Source organism: Myotis yumanensis, unplaced genomic scaffold (genome assembly GCF_028538775.1).
Source record: "Myotis yumanensis isolate MYYU_CA2020_CCGP unplaced genomic scaffold, mMyoYum1.0.hap1 SCAF_9, whole genome shotgun sequence".
NCBI classification, from domain to species: domain Eukaryota; kingdom Metazoa; phylum Chordata; class Mammalia; order Chiroptera; family Vespertilionidae; genus Myotis; species Myotis yumanensis.
The window spans coordinates 10719633-10736664 of NW_027223760.1; the positions used below are offsets into that span (position 1 = coordinate 10719633).

At 41.9% G+C, this 17032-nt stretch overlaps 1 protein-coding gene across 1 annotated transcript in view; it reads left to right on the forward strand.

Annotated features, from left to right (window-relative positions):
- The window catches only part of CAPZA2 (capping actin protein of muscle Z-line subunit alpha 2), a 67739-nt gene that overhangs the window by 25373 nt on the left and 25334 nt on the right, over window positions 1-17032 (forward strand). Inside the window, exons 3-4 of the mRNA XM_070423766.1 lie at window positions 5344-5395; window positions 15168-15231. Coding sequence (XP_070279867.1) covers window positions 5344-5395; window positions 15168-15231 — 116 coding nt within the window. The remainder of the gene's footprint in view (window positions 1-5343; window positions 5396-15167; window positions 15232-17032) is intronic.

Genomic DNA, 17032 nt, shown 5'->3' on the forward strand with positions numbered 1-17032 from the left:
ATTGCTCCTAGGGGGGAATGCCCCTAGCCAAGCAAGTCACCCACTCTCTCATGTCTCAAAAAATGAGCCTTTAAACCACAAGGCTCCTTCATCTAGGTAAATGGTTCCCAGTGTGGGGCACACGCCCTACAGGGGGGCAATTTGATTTTTAAGGGGGCAATTAGAGAATGAGTTTTTATCAGTGAATTTTTTGCATTTCTTATGGTTCTAGAGGCCACATAGACGGTATATAAATATATCGTGACATATTTATGCATTTCAGTTCTCTATTATATGTTTTGAAACTTTACTTGCTATTTTTTTCATATCACTTCATATTATTATTTTTTTTTAACAATTTCTTAGTCATTTCTTGATACTTCAACTGTCCTTTCGTTCTTTTATTTTTCTCTTTCATGGATGCCTTGTTCTTAGGAAGCTTGTTTAGACGAAGTGAATGGCCTTTTAGGCTTCCTCCACGTGAATAGGAGTTCACTTTTTGAAGAATAAGAATTATATGTCACAGGGGGGCATCAGGATTTTAGAGATGCTTAGTTGGGGCATGGCCAAAAAAAGGTTGGGAACCACTGATTTAAGTGCTATGCTACAGGTTAAACCACATCCTGGAGGGCTCTGAATCTTTCCTGCTCACCTAGGGGTCTGCCTCCTCCATTGTCTATTTGCAATTTGTCACTTCTAACACTTCCTCTAAGCCCCAGATACCTCTCCAAGACTCTTCCTTTCTGTCTGCCTATGCTAAACAGTTAGAGTTTGTTGTCCCGATAAGCTGAGGTTGTTTTTGATCCCCAACCAATGAATACATAAATAGATGGAACAAGTTGATATTTCTCTCTCTGTGTCTTCCTCCTTCCCTCCCTAAAAGTCAATAAATTTAAAAAAAAAATTAAGAAATTTAATTGGTTGTTTTTATTCAGAGTGTAAGACTGATTTTTAACCAGTGTGCTGCAAGAATTTTTAAAACATGCAATACCTATTTAATCAGAGGCACTAGCTGCTTTTCCCTTCGATTGTCAAATTAAAAAATGACAATAGCCAACACAGTAGCCATCCAGTGTGAATAAATCAAAATTATACCTATTTTTATTGTCTGATTGGCAAAAAGTATAACATTTTTTGGTGTGCCTCAGGATTTTAGTAATTACTTTGTGCCATGAGATTTAAAAAGTTGAAAATCACTGGTGTAACATGTAATGAAATCTCACCTCAGAAAAAATTAAGTTTGAGAGGCTAAAATTGTAGAATGTTAAAACTACCCTTTAAAATTCCTTAAATCATTTACAAACTATAATAACACTAGAGGCCCAGTGCATGAAAATTCATGCACTGGAGGGGGTCCCCCAGCCCGACCTGCCCCCTCTCACAGTCCAAGAGCCCTCAGGGGTGGGAGGTGACCTAGTGATCAGGAGACGGTGATGCCCCATCACACCTCTGCTGCTGCCACTGCCGGCAGCACAAGCCTTGGCCGGCCCTGGTTACCTGAGCCTCGGGTGGCCCTAGGCGGCTGAGTAGCCGCCATCTGAGGCTTGCCTGCGCCTCGGGCCGGCCCTGGGCAGCTGGGGGGCTGAGAGGACTGGGGGACTCCAGAGGCAGGCGTGCTGGTGGGGCTGAGGGGACTGGGCGCTGCCATCTTGTGGTTGTGGGCGCCGCCACCTTTGAGGTCGGGGCAGTCAATTAGCATATTCCCTCTTTATTGGCTGTGGACACTTCCATCTTTGAGGGCGGGGCAGTCAATTAGCATATTCTCTCCTTATTGGCCGTGGGCGCCGCCATCTTTACAACAGCTTGAGGGTCAATTAGCATATTACCTCTTGATTAGATAGGATATGATTTAATATATGCAGTTACATATAGTAATTCTTATGAATTTAAAAATTTAACCACTGTGCTAAAATTAGAGGAAGAATGGCAAGTCTACATTGTAAAAATGAATCTGGAAATTAAAGTAATTCTGCCTTTTAACATAATTATAAAATCTAGAGGCTCAGTGCACGGGATTTGTGCACTGGTGGGGGCGTGGCCTGTGGGGATCAGCCGACTATGGGAGCACCACTCATCCCAGTCAGCTGAGCGATTGCGGACCCAGCCTCTGAGCAGCTGCTCCCTGGTCCAGCATCTTCTGTGGAGCTGGAGCACTCACCTCTGCAGGGGACCCGGTTGGGGCCAGGCCCAGGAACAATAGCACTGAGAGGAGGCAGAGTAGTCATGCAGCGGCCACGAACCCGCCTCCCAACCTTCAGGGTCAGCTCTGTGAGCCCAGTTGCAGCGTTGCGTGGCCTGCAGTCCTCCAGAAGAGGCGGCAGGGAGCGAGGAGGAGGAGACTGGGACAAGGAGGCCATGATTGCAGTCTGGGTTCTTGCCCGTCGGCCCAGGGTTCGCAGTGGGAGCAACCATTCATCCCGGTCAGCCAAGCTGCGCTCCCACTGTGGTAGCACACTGACCACCAGGGGGCAGCTCCTGTATTGAGTGTCTGCCCCCTGGTTGTCTGTGCGTGTCATAGCGACTGGTCCACCAGTCATTCTGGTCGTTGCACTGTTCAGTCGCTGGGTTTTTATTATATAGGATAGTAAGTGAATTTAGAAATTGAAGAAAATTGAAAAGTATTTCTTCTTCCCTTAGGTTTAATTTCTGTTTTAGTATTCAGCCTCTATAAACTAAATATATGTTAATACATTTGATGGTTGGAGCATTAAAAAAGATAGTTTTCTTTCCTGTGGTCCAGAAGTTGGTAGATCTGGTCTGAGACTCTGAAATAGGTACCTTTTTTTTTTTTTTTTAATCTATCCATCCACTACCCTATAGTCTCATGTGTAGCTTGGCTTAGAACCACAACCTAATAATCCCTTCTTTAAGAGTAGTATTTTATTCAAATTTTGTATTCCACTTTACTCTCCTTATGATAAGCATGGGCTTCCCCCCGCCCCCCCAGAATAAAGCTAAGTTGATCAGATAGATTCTGCTTTTAAATTATTTTCCCATTTAAAACTAGTAAAGAGCCCTGGCTGGGTGGTTCAATTGGTTGGAGCGTTGTCCCATACACCAAAAGGTTGCAGGTTCCATCACAGTTGGGTGCTTACAGGAGGCAACTGATTAATGTTTCTCTCTCACATGGTTGTTTCTCTCCCTTTCCTCTCTTTAAAAATCAATAAACAGCCCTAGCCAGTTTGGCTCAGTGGTTTGAGTGTTGGCAAACTGAAGTCCCTGGTTCGATTCTGGTCAAGGACACGTACCTCAGTTGCAGGTTCTATCCCTGACCCTAGTCAGGGTGTGTGTGGGAGTCAACCAATCGATGTGCCTCTCTTACATAGATATTTCTCTCTGTGTGTCTCTCCCCCTCCCTTCCACTCTCTCTGAAAATCAATGGGAAAAAAATATACTCTGGTGAGGACTAACAAGAATAAATAAATAAGTAAATAAATAAATAAATATTTTAAAAAACTTATCTTTGGGTGAAATTTTTTTTTATTATATTTTTATTTCCCTGACCGGTTTGGCTCAGTGGATAGAGCATCGGCCTGCAGAATGAAGGGTCCCAGGTTCGATTCCAGTCAAGGGCATGTACCTTAGTTGTGGGCATATCCCCAGTAGGGGGTGTGCAGGAGGCAGCTGATCGATGTTTCTCTCTCATCAATGTTTCTAATTCTCTATCTCTCTCCCTTGATCTCTGTAAAAAAAAAAATCAATAAAATATATTTAAAATATATATATATATATATATATCTGTATATTTTTATTGATATCAGAGAAGAAGGAGGAGGGAGATACTGATTTTTAGGGAGAGTGGACCCCAAGGGGTCCAGGATTACGAGAGGGCAGGTCTCTGGGTATGCACCCCAGAATCGGGCTTCCTCCTCTCTGGTTCTGAGGTGCGTCACCCTAGAACCGCCGCTGCCAAGTCACTGCAACTCGGCAGCTCCTGCGTTGAGCGTCTGCCCCTGGTGGTCATTGCGCATCATAGCTACTGGTCCGACAGTCAGACGGTCACTTAGTCTTTCATATATATACTAGGGGCCTAGTGCACGAATCCATGCACCTTGAAAGGAACTGTGGGCCATGAGGCTGTGGTAGGCACAGGGGCGGATCTTGGCCCATCCTCCATGCCCCTGCCTGGCTCCTCCCACCTCGGCCCCCAGCCCCCTGTCTGCCGGGGGCCCCACTTGCACTTGCTGATGGCACCAAGTGATCAGGACCAACGCCAAGCACTGGCAGCAGGTTTGAGCAGCAGCTCTGCGCCAGCCATGGGTGCGAGCAGGGCTGGCGCCAGCAGCAGGTTGGAGTGCTGGGCGAGACCACGGCATGTGGGAGCAAAGAATTTCAGTAACCACCAGAGGTTCGCCCCAATGACAGCGACTGATGCCCCGCCTGGATCTGGCGCCCCTGCTCACCTGCTCCCACATCCCGCTGCAGCCAAACAACCACCATGTTCTGCACACGCCCCTTGGTGGTCAACACACATCATAGCAACCAGTTGTTCGGTTCCGGTTGTTCTGCCATTCAGTCTATTTGCATATTAGCCTTTTATCGTATAGGATAGATACTGCTTGAATTTTCCAATAAGTATTATTTTTAGTATGTTTTAATGATTAATAGGCTAATGTCTGCATAATAATTGAATATAAAATTAGGACAGAGTTAATCTTTTGTTTAAAGATGCTCTCAAGTCAGAAATGCCTACTTCTGCACTCTACTCACAAACTGTTTCTTGTTTAATCACATTTCTGTAGAGTAAATTCATTTGAAACTCATGATAGTATTGTCTATCAACGGTTCTCAACCTGTGGGTTGCGAACCCTTTGGCGGTCGAACGACCCTTTTACAGGGGTCACCTAAGACCATCCTGCATATCAGATATTTACATTACGATTTATAACAGTAGAAACATTACAGTTATGAAGTAGCAACGAAAATAATTTTATGGTTGGGTCACAACATAAGGAACTGTATTTAAAGGGCCAGAAGGTTGAGAACCACTGGTAGAGGCATGGTGCTCAGTCCTTTGCAGATCTTACTACACCGTCTTTTTGGTATAGCCTATCTCCACTTTAGTTCTTTGGAGATACATTACAGTCTGTCTTCATTGACTAATAACTTATATTTCTATTTCATTTTCTCTTCTGTTTCCTAACCAGTTTTAAAATTAATACCATGATGTGTTTTGTGGTTATTTTGGCCTTCAAAGTGATATTTTTTGTTTTTCTGCTTATTTTGGCTGTCAGAGTGACATTTTGATGTTGCTTTCATCTTGAGGGGGCACTGTTAATATGTGACCAAAATAACCACATTCATTGCATAAAAATTTCAAACATAGAAAAATAGTAATGTAGAAACATTGTGTTTGTTTTTCAGATGTCCGGTTACTGCTTAATAATGATAATCTTCTCAGGGAAGGAGCAGCCCAGTAAGTATTATCTTCTATATATATAAAAGCTTAAGTGACCAAACGACTGGTCGACTGATCGCTATGACGTGCACTGACCACCAGGGGGCAGCTCCTGTGTTGAGCGTCTGACCCCTGGTGGTCAGTGCACTCCCACAGCCAACCTCCCATGGCCAGCCAACCTCCTGTGGTTCTTCCCTCCGGCCAGCAGGCCAACCTCTCGCGGTCCCTCCCCCAGGCCAGCCGGCCCTGAGTGCTGGCCAAGCCAAGGGACCCCACTCCTGCATGGATTTGTGCACCGGGCCTCTAGTATATTTTATTAATCTAGTAAAAGTGACTTAGAAAAAATGTTTTAAAAGTGGTTTTTAAACACTAATCACTGAAATAGATATTTGCGTATCAAGTTCAAGATATATATGTATAATTATATGTATGTACTAGGCTAGAAAAAAATTCTTTTTTATCACAGAGAGACACAAAGACACAATTACAACATGAAATTCTCTATTCATTGTGTGTTTGGAAGTGGCTTATATACTCAAAACTATTTTTGTCTTTTGCAAAGTTGGATAAAATTATTTTAGAATCTCCTGTTTTAAAAATTATGACTGCTTTCATTTTTATGCAGGTATTACTTTTGTTATACCGGTATGTTTAACCCTAATAAAGAATTTTGAGGGTTAGGAGATTTTATTCATCCATAAATATCTAACACTAGAGGCCCGATGCACAAAATTCGTGCAAGAGTAGGCCTTCCTTCCCCCGGCTGCCGGCACCGGCTTCCCTCTGGCACCCAGGACCCGGGCTTCCCCCTGGCCACCGGCAGGCATCCAGGACCTGGGCTACCCTTACAGCCCCGGCTTCATCCTGAAGGTCATCTGGAAGGATGTCCAGTCTGATTAGCATATTAAGTTTTTGTTATTATAGATAGTACCTGACACATATTTACTTAAAATACTTACTGGATTTTTCAGTGATTCAGAGAACTAGCAATTCTAAATCCCAGTACATCATCTTTGAACTAATTATCAAAAAAATGACTTGTCATCTCTGTCTTAGGATTTCAGAGAAATGATTGACTCTCTTTCCCATAGCCATCTTCTGATATATGGTTGGAAAACCCATACTTTTGGCTAACCAACTCCCATTACTCATTTGAAAATAATGAAATTAAACAGATTTTTAGATGCCTTGCAGTTTAGAATCTATCTATCTACCTACTTTCATCCTAGTGTACTGTTCAATGTATGAAATCCTAATGAGGGAAATTTGCTCTGATTCTCTATTTGTAACATTTGAAGGTTTTATCAAGTAAAACTGCCCTTTACAGTTTAATCCTAATGAAGGTAGAGGTTCAACAGACTCCTGGGACCTATCTGATTTTGCTTCTGATTAAATTCCTGTTATTTTTTTATAGCCATTTTTATTTTTTATTATGGGAAAAATATAATATAAAATTTTACCTTTTTTAATTTTATTTTTCAATTACAGTTTATATTCATTATAATTTTGCTTTAGTTTCAGGTATACAGCACAATGGTCAAATAATCATATACTGTACTTTAGAAAGTGATCCCCTCCATATTTCAGGTACCCACCTGGCACCGTACATAGTTATTACAATATTATTGACTATATTCTCTATCTTGTACTTTATATCCTCATGACTTTTTTTGTAACTACCAATAATATTTATCTTTTTAACCACTTTTAGGTGTACAGTTCTCTGGCATTAAGTACATTCACATTGATTGTTGTCTAATCATTACCACCATTTGTCTCCAGAACATCTTTCATTATCTCAAACCAAAACTCCGTACCCATTAAACAATAATTGCCCATACTTCCCTGCCCCCAGCCTCTGGCAGCCACTGTTCAATTTCCTGTCTCTATGAATTTGACTTCTCTAGGAGCCTCATATAAGTGGAATCAAACAGCATATGTCCTTTTGTGACTGGTTTATTCTACTTAGCATAATGTCTTCAAGGTTTATCCATGTTGTAGCGTTTGTCAGAATTTCCTTCCTTTTTAATGCTGAAACTATATATTACATTTTGTTTATTCATTCATCTGTCAGTGGAAACTTGGGTTGCTTCCACTCCTGTTAATTATTATATTAAAACTAGAGGCCCGGTGCACTCAGGGGTAGGGGGGGTCCCTCAGCCTGGCCTGTGCCCTCTCACAGTCTGGGACCCCTCGGGGGTGACCAGGAAGGAGGAGGGAGATACTGAGGCTCCCAGCCTCTTTTTTGTTTCTTTTTGTTTTATTCTGGGATTTATTTACCTTCTATAGCTGTCACTAGAGCTGAGAGCCCGCTCCAGCTCTGAGGCTGTTGCCGGCTGAAAGCAGGTATCTGTGTTTGTTTAGCTTCTATTATTGAAACTCTGTTGCCATCACTGGCCGCTCTAAGTTCTGAGGCCCCGCTGGTTGAAAGCAGGTACCTGGGGTTTGTTTAGCTTCTATAATTGCAACATTGTTGCATCCGGAGCTCAGAGCTGAGCTGCGGCAGGCAGGGAACCTTGGCTTCCTCCATCACTGGAGCAAGCAAGCCTCCTGCTCGCTTCAGCTCCATGGCTGCTGGCCGCCATCTTTGTTGGCAGTTAATTTGCATATCCTGCTGATTAGCCAGTGGGAAGGGTAGCGAAGTTATGGTTAATTATCATGTTTCTCTATTATTAGATAGGATGCTTTACAGAAATCAGTTTACTTTATACCTTTGACTTTAATTATTAGCTTCTGAGTGAATAGCCACTCTCTCTCCTAGTTCTTTAAACCTTAAGTTATGTGTATATTCAAGTAAAATTAACTTTCTCTCTAATACCATATAGCATGTTGACAAAAGTCTTACGAGAGTAAGAGTAAAATCTTTACAGCATTTTATGAACTTTCAAAGTAAACTTCCTCTGAGCTCTCTATGTTAAAAAATTTGTGCGTTGTTTCAGCTAGGTGCAAAAATTAGTAATCCCTCCCCCCCCCCCCCCCCCAAGTTAAAAAAAATGAGAAACTTGATTTGTTGAAAGACAAGAATTTTTTTCCCCTGGCAGAATATGGGTTAGGGAGGGTCAGAGAAATATTATATAAGTGGTATGAAATAGTCATATATTTGTTTCAAAAGTAATCAAAGTATTAAATTTTAGTTGTCCAAAGAAGTCTTTATCTGTTGATTATTGTTACATTTAAATTAAATAACTTGGCCCAACCAGCGTTGATCAGTAGTTGAGCATCAACTGGGAGGTCACGGTTCAGTTCCCGGTCAGGGCACATGCCTGGGTTGTGGGCTTGATCCCCAGTGTGGGGTATGCAGGAGGCAACCTATCAATGATTCTTTCTCCCTCTCCCTTCCTCTCTGAAATCAATAAAAATATATATTTTTTTAAATTAAATAACTTGGATTTGTTCTAAAAAAAATTGGCATGTGTGTTACATTTCTCTTTTATTATGAACCAAATTTCAGGGACAGTTTTGGTCCATATTTCAAAGATATATACATTGAAATGCCTGATAGTCTAATTTTTTTTTAAGAAATGGAGTCTGTGAGGACATCAATAACTAATGATAAAAGATGTTTATATTATAAACTCAAGGAGAAAAATATTAACACCTTTAGTAGAAACTAGATTTTCTTCCATGTGTTTACACTCTCAGTAAATGATTGTTAACCAGTTGTACAAATTGAGAAAATATTGATTCTTTTTGTTGACTTCAGTAGTTTTCGTGGTACAGAATATCTCAAAGTAAATATTTCAGTTTATTTTATAGACATTTGATAACTGTAAATGCAGAAATACACCCTTGAGTCAGCAATTTTCAACCTTTTTCATCTCATGGCACACATAAACTAATTACTAAAATTCTGCAGCACACCACGAAATAATATTTTTGCTGATCTGACCAAAAAATAGTTAAAATTTTGATTCATTCACATTGGTCAACTATTGTTGTATTGGCTGTTGTCATTTTTTTTATTTGACAACCTAAGGGAAAAGAGGTGAGTACCCCTGACTAAAAAGCCAGGTATTGAATGTTTTAAAAATTTTTGCAGCCCACTGGTTGAAAATCACTGTCTTAAATCATTGATTGACTTTGGAAAAATATTACTCTGGTTCACAGTGTTCTTTCTGTGAAGAAATTTTCAAGCTAAAGTTGTGTTACCTCTATTTCACTGGGCTTGGTTCTGAATTACTTTTGAAATAGCTTCAAACCTATTTCACCCTCAAAAGATCATTTATCACTTATCATTGAGGCTGTCCAAAACTATATAAGCTTGGAAAGCATTGTAAAAACATTTATAATAGAACTAGAGGCCCGGTGCACAAAAATTTGTGCACTTGGGGGGGGGGGGTCCCTCAGCCCAGCCTATGCCCTCTTGCAGTCTGGGACCCCTCTGAGGATGTCTGCCTGCTGGTTTAGGCCCGCTCCCTGGGGGATCAGGCCCAAGCTGGCAGTCAGACATCCCTCTAGCAGCCCGGCAGCCCTCGGGGGATGTCCACTTGCCAGCAGGTGCAGGCCTAAGCTGCAGTCGGACATCCTTAGTGCTGCTGAGGAGACGGGAGAGGCTCCCACCACCACCACTGTACTGGCAGCCATCAGCCTGGCTCGTGGCTGAGCAGAGCTCCCCCTGTGGGAGCACACTGACCACCAGAGGGCAGCTCCTGCATTGAGCATCTGCCCCCTGGTGGTCAGTGTGTGTCATAGTGACCAGTCATTCCCAGTCGTTCTGCTATTAGGGTTAGTTTGCATATTACCCTTTTATTATATAGGATAGAGGCCTGGTGCATGGGTGGGGGCTGGCTAGTTTGCCCTGAAGGGTATCCCAGATCAAGGTGGAGGTCCTGCTGGGGTGCCTGGCCAGCCTGGGTGAGGGGCTGATAGGTGTTTGCAGGCTGGTCACACCCCCTTCAGGGTGGGGGTCTCCACTGGGGTGCCTGGCCAGCCTTGGTGAGGGGCTGATGGCTGTTTTCAGGCTGGCCACACCCCCTTTACGGTGGAGGGTCCCCACTGGGGTTCCTGTCCAGTCTGGGTGAGGGGCTGATGGCCGTTTTTAGGCTGGCCAAGCCCCCGGCGACGGAAGCTCCCAGCCTTTCCTTTTTTTCTGTTTTTTTTTTTTTTTTATTCTGGGATTTATTTACCTTCTATAATTGAAACTTTGTAGCCTTGAGAGGAGCTCAGAGCCGGCCAGGGTGGGCGGGAGGGAAGCCTCCTGCTTGCTCCAGCTCCGTGGCCATGGCCGGCTGAAAGCAAGTATCTGGGAATTATTTACCTTCTATAATTGAAACTTTGTTGCTTTGAGTGGAGCTCAGAGCCGGCTGCGGCAGGCTGGGAAGGTTGGCTTCCTCCATCATTAGGCAACCAAGCCTCCTGTTTGCTCCAGCTCCGTGGCTGCCAGCCACCATCTTGGTTGGGTTAATTTGCATGTAGTTGCTCTGATTGGCTGGTGGGTGTGGCTTAAAGTATAGCAAAGGTACAGTCAATTTGCATGTTTGTCTTTTATTAATGTAGATATGTCCTAGTGGCGGTTTCACTGGAGTAAATGGATAGCCATAGTTTCGTTTCTTCTACAATTGCATTTTTTTATACTGAATTTCGTTTATACATCTCTTTCTCACATATATGTACTTCTTTTCCTCCTTCTACCTTTTTCATGTTTCTTTAACTCTTTTAAACAATTCTTCTCTTTCTACCTTTTTGTAAGGGGGAAAAACCTGGCTATTATTCTTAAGAGTGGGTCTAATTGGGCATCTTTACTAAATGAGACAAATTTAGTATGTTTTATAGTAAAATTAGACATACTGAAGAATTGGTATTCTCAGTTCTAGCACACTTTGAAATATCCAGAAATAGCCTTTATTCAGCAGACATGAATGCCAAACTTTACTGTGATGATGCGATAGAATCAGACATCAGGCCAAATGAAGTCAGATATTATCATAATAGAGGCATAACAAAGGCCTTTGGACCCCAAAGGAAGAAATTTTTAATTTCCAGTTAGAGTTAGTATTTTTTTTCTTTTTCTTTGTTTCTAAAATTTTTTCTTTATTGTTGAAAGTATTATAGATGTCCCCCATCCCCCCCACGTTGACCCCTTTCTGCCCCCATCCAACCCTCCCAGGCCTTCATCACGCTATTGTCTGTGTTTTTGGACTATTCATATATACATGTAAGTTCCCCTGTTAATCTCTCCCCACCCCCACCTTCCATCCTCACCTTTCCTCTGAGACTCTTCAGACTATTCCATGCTTCTATGTCTCTAGGTTTATTCTGTTTGTTAGAGTTGTTTTTTGAGCTGAGTTTAAATAATAAATACAATTTTAATAGTAAATAAGGGGGATAATGTAGCTAAACTGAGGTGAAGAGTCTAAGATGTGATTGGTGAATGACTATTGGTAAAGGGTGTAAAAATATAAATAAAGGAACAAATGACTTAAAAATGGATGATTGAGTCCTGACCGGTGCTCATTGGTTAGAGTGTTGCGATCAGACCAAAGGGTCTCGAATTTGATTCCAGGTCAGGGGCACATACCTCAGTTGCAGGTCTCCCAGTCCCCATGTGGGAGGCAACCAATCAATGTGTCTGTCTGTCTGTCTCTCTCTCTCTCTCTCTCTCTCTCTCTCTCCCCCTCCTCCCCCCCTCCCTCCCTCCCTCCCTCTCTCATCCTCCTCCCTTCCACTCTATAGAAATAAATGGAAAAAATATCCTTGGGTGAGGATTTTTAAAAAACGATCATTGGGCTAATAAAACTCTACAAGGGCAGAGAAATCGTCGTTTCACTGTGTCTAGCAGAGTGCTTTACACCTTCATATTTGCATGGATGGAGGGTTGGGTGAGTGAATGATGAGTGGGTGGATGGAGTAAGTTTCCTGAACTGGAAGGGACCTTGGAAGTCATTTAGCCCAAGCTCTTCTTTTTTAGATGAGGTAAAGGGGGCCCATATTAGTAACACATTTTAAACAAAACATAGATATTTTATATTGTGACTACAGAGTTAGTACCTTTTTAATTATTTGTATAATTGTCACCTATTTAACTTGCTTTGAGCATTTATGTTAAAATTTAATCTATTCATATTCATTGTCTCCTTTTCAGATTCCCTGTTATTCCCTTATTCCTGAATTAATAGATGGAGTTTTTATTATGGGCTAGTAAAAAGCTTAGACCAAATTACTATCCATATTTATTATTTAAATGTATCTTTTACTGGAAAATTAACCCTAAATTTTAGTGATTTAGAATACAGTCATGTGCCGCTTAACAACAGGGACATGTGTTCTGAGAAATGTGTCATTAGGCGATTTTGTCATACAAAATTGTACTTACACAAACCTAGATGGTTTAGCCTACTTACACACCCAGGCTATATGCTATAGCCTCTTATTCCTAGGCTACAAACATGTACAGCATGTTATTACACAAAACAACACAAGATTAAATCAAGTACAAGAGAAGTGATAGAATCAAGGATGGGAAAGCAAAATGTCTGAGGCTGCTGGCATAATACGGCCTAGTTTTACAGCAAACTTGTTATAACTAGAAAGGGTACACTCCAAAATCACAATTAGAAGGATAGCATAGTAAGTACATAAATGAATAACATTTGCTTATTATCATTATAAAGTATTTATGTACTGTACTTTACATAAGTATTGTTACATTTTTATAAGACTAGAGCACAGTAGGTTTGTTTTACACCAGCATTACCGCATTGGGCTGTGACGACACTGGGTGATAGGATATTTTCATCTCCATTTTAATATGGGACTATCATCATATGATTCATCGACAGAAATATTTTTACATGGTGCATGACTGTACTTTCTGTTTGTTTTTTATCTTAAACATACTTTTGAGATAAATTCATTTAAGGATTATTACATGATTGGCTGTATTGAGGCTATTCCCAGGAAAATTAGAATTTTAATGAATTAAGAAAATCAGAAGTGAATAGATACTTCTTTCACTATCCCCTCCCTTCATGCATTTCTATATTTACCCCCATCTTTGAACATGCAGTGTCGGGAATTTATAACTGGTAATTTAATTCTACTTTGCTATTTTTACATTTATTAATCTCTTGTTAACTCATCAGTGTTGCTTTGGTCAACCAAACATTCCTCTCTAGAGGAGATTTAGTAGCTAATACCTGAAAATTCAGTGGATGTCTTGCCATTCAGAGTAATCTGAAAAGCTTCCAAGTAGATTAGATTAGATCTCTCTCATCACCATTTCCTAGTTCTCTGCAGTTCTGGCTGCAGTTGCTTCACTGACCAATTTGTCATACACACTGCTGCCAAATTAGTCTTTTTTAGAAGTAGTTCTAGGTTATCCTTTCTCAAAACACTTCTCTGATTATTCTTTGCCTCCCAAATGAAGTAATTATTCCATCATTCTAGCCTTTCAATTCAGTAACTATAACCAAACACCTGCTATGTGCTAGGTGTTGAGCTTGGTGCTTTCTGTGATGTTGAACCTAACCTATTGTGTGTTTTGCTCATCTTGGTCCTTGTCATTGAAATAATAGTATTCTCTTTTCTCCCCATTCCTCCAATTTCTTTAAGACCAGAGAGCCTACCTCTTCTTTCAGAGCTATTTCTCAGTATCACATCCATTATAAAATCACTCCTAATTCTTTTCCCTTCTTACCCTTGCTTCAGCAGAATGCAATTTAAATATATATGTTCTCCATAATGCTTTACTGGTCATTGTCTTATGTACTTTCTACTCTGTCTTACATTTATTTATCTATTATCTCTCCTATTCAACTGTAAGACCTTTTATTATAGGATCAGTCTAATTGCTCTTTGCTCTCTCACAGCACCTACTTTGTTCCCTGGTATGTTTTATACTAAATATATGCCTGAATAATTGGATATGTATCTTATAGAGGGATAACCTTTATTTTCAGGGTTTTGAATGAAGAGACTAATTACATTAACTCATTTAATTTTCTTTTGCTAAACATTGAAAGCTAGATATCATTCATCAGTTTTAAAAATATAAAATCATGCACTGGCCTGTTCGGCTCAGTGGATAGAGCATCAGCCCATGGACTGAAAGGTTTTAGGTTCAATTCCAGTTAAGAGCACGTACCTTGGTTGCAGGCTTGATCTCTGGTCCCGGTTGGGCGCCTATGGGAGATAACCAATCATTGTATCTCTCATCTATGTTTCTCTCTCTGTGTTTCTCCCCCTCCCTTCCACTCTCTCTAAAAAAATCCATGGGAAAAATATCCTTGGATGAGGATTAACACACACACACACACACACACGCACTAATAAAAGGATAATATGCTAATTAGACCGGATAGACCGGACATCTTCCGGACAAATCCACAGGGGTTGTGACTGCAAGGGCCAAGGAGGGCCAGCAGCCGTGGCGGCCAGCAGTGGCAGCAGCAACAGGGTGATGGGGGCAGTGCCTTCCCCTGATCGGTCCAGTCGCCTCCTGCAGAGGGAGGTCAGAGGCAGCGGCGGTGGCGGGATGATGAGGGTGGTGCCTTCCCCTGATCTGCCCAGTTGCCTCCCGTAGAGGCAACTGGGCAGTAGGATATCCCCTGAGAGCTCCCGGACTGTGAGAGGGGGCAAGCCGGGCTGAGGGACACCCTCCTCCTCCCCCACCCCACCCCCAGTGCATGAATTGCACTGGGTCTCGTGTGTGTGTGTGTCAGTAATGGAGAGTTATAATTTTATTTAACTTGCCATGTGACTTTTGTTGACAGGTGAATTGTCTGTCTGATTTTTTAAAAGGGTGTTAATGTTAAGTAAGTAATTTTTAGTAATTGGCCTTTTTCTTTTGTAGTGCATTTGCACAGTATAACTTGGACCAGTTTACTCCAGTAAAAATTGAAGGTTATGAAGATCAGGTATGTTTCATATAAACATGGGGTCTGTTCATTTCATTTACAGTGGTTAATATTATCCTGTAAGAATTGTGCAGTGATATAAAAAAAAAGTGTTCTAAGATTTTAGAAAATTGCTCTAAATCTACTCTTTCGGTTTTTTATAGCAAAAACTTAATCCAATAGTAATCCAAAATCTAGAATATATATTAGTAAGATCTATATATATAAAAGCCAAGCGACCAGAATGACAGAAGGACCGAAATGTCCTCTTGTTATAACATGCACTTCGGTGGCCAACCATCCCAATCATGGCCCCAATGGGCCTCCCAACCTCCTGCAGCCCCTCCCCCCGGACAGCCCAGCCCCCAATTGCCCCCTGCACAGGGGGTGGGGCCGGCGGCCAACCTCTCACGTTCCCTCCCCCCAACCAGCCCAGCCCCATTCGGCCCCCATAGGGGCAGGAGGCTAGACCCCCTGCCCATGCACGAATTTGTGCACCGGGCCTCTAGTCCTATCTAATAAGGAGGGAATATGCTAATTGACCATCACACCCTCACAAAATGGCGGTGCCAACAGCCAATAAAGAGGGAATGTGCTAATTGACTGCCACGCCCTCAAAGGTGGTCTCGTCCACAGCCCCAAGATGGCGGCACCCAGTCACCTCAGCCCCTCAGCTGCCCAGGGCCAGCCCAAGGCACACGCAAGCCTTGGATGGCAGCTGCCAGGCTGCCTGAGGCTCAGGTAACCAGGGCCGGCCGAGGCTTGCGCTGCCGGCAGTGGCAGCAGCAGAGGTGTGATGGGGGCGTCGCCTTCCCCTGATCGCCGGGTCGCCTCCCGCCCCTGAGGGCTCCCAGACTGTGAGAGGGGGAAGACTGGGCTGAGGGACCAGCCTTCATGCACTGGGCCTCTAGTTTATACATAATTTGGTTGCTCTAGAATTCTCCAGTTCTTCATGTGAGTAGCATTTAGTAAATATTAAATCTTTTTTCTTGAAGTTCAAGTTAGAACTGCTAAGAAAAGACACAAAAGATCACTAGCATTCTTACTTTATATTTTATTGGTTTAGAGTTATTAATAATTGAACCATGATTATATTAATTCATATTGTGCTTATGTGAAGCACGATTTATATAAAATATTATGAAGAAGGAACTGGAAGGTGACACATAAGAGAGAGTACTAACAATCAGTTGTTGTTTTTATCTTTTTTAAATCTTTATTGTTGAAAGTATTACGTATGTCCTCTTTTTTACCCCATTGTCCTCTTCTAGTCCTACCCCCTACCCCCACCCCTGGCCTTCAGCACCCTATAGTCTGTATCCTTGGGTTATGCATTTATGCATACAAGTTCTTTGGTTGACCTCTTCCCACCCATCCACCCTGCCCCACCTTCCCTCTGAGATTCCACAGTTGTTTCATTCTTCTGTGTCTCTGGATCTGTTTTTTTCATCAGTTTATTTTGTTTAATAGATTACACATATGAGTGAGATCATGTGATACTTGTCTTTCTCTGACTGATTTATTTCACTTAGCATAATACTCTCCAGTTCCCTCCATGCTGTCTCAAAGGGTAAGAGATCCTTCTTTTTTACTGCTGCATAGTATCCCGTTGTGTAAATGTACCACAGCTTTTTTATCCACTCATCTACTGATGGGCACTTGGGCTCTATCCAGATCTTAGCTATTGTAAATGGTATTGCTATGAACATAGGGGTGCATACATCCTTTCTTTTTGCTCTTTTTAAAAAAATATTTTTATTGATTTCAGAGACAAAGGGAGAGGGAAAGAGATAGAAACATCAGTGATGAGAGAGATTTATTG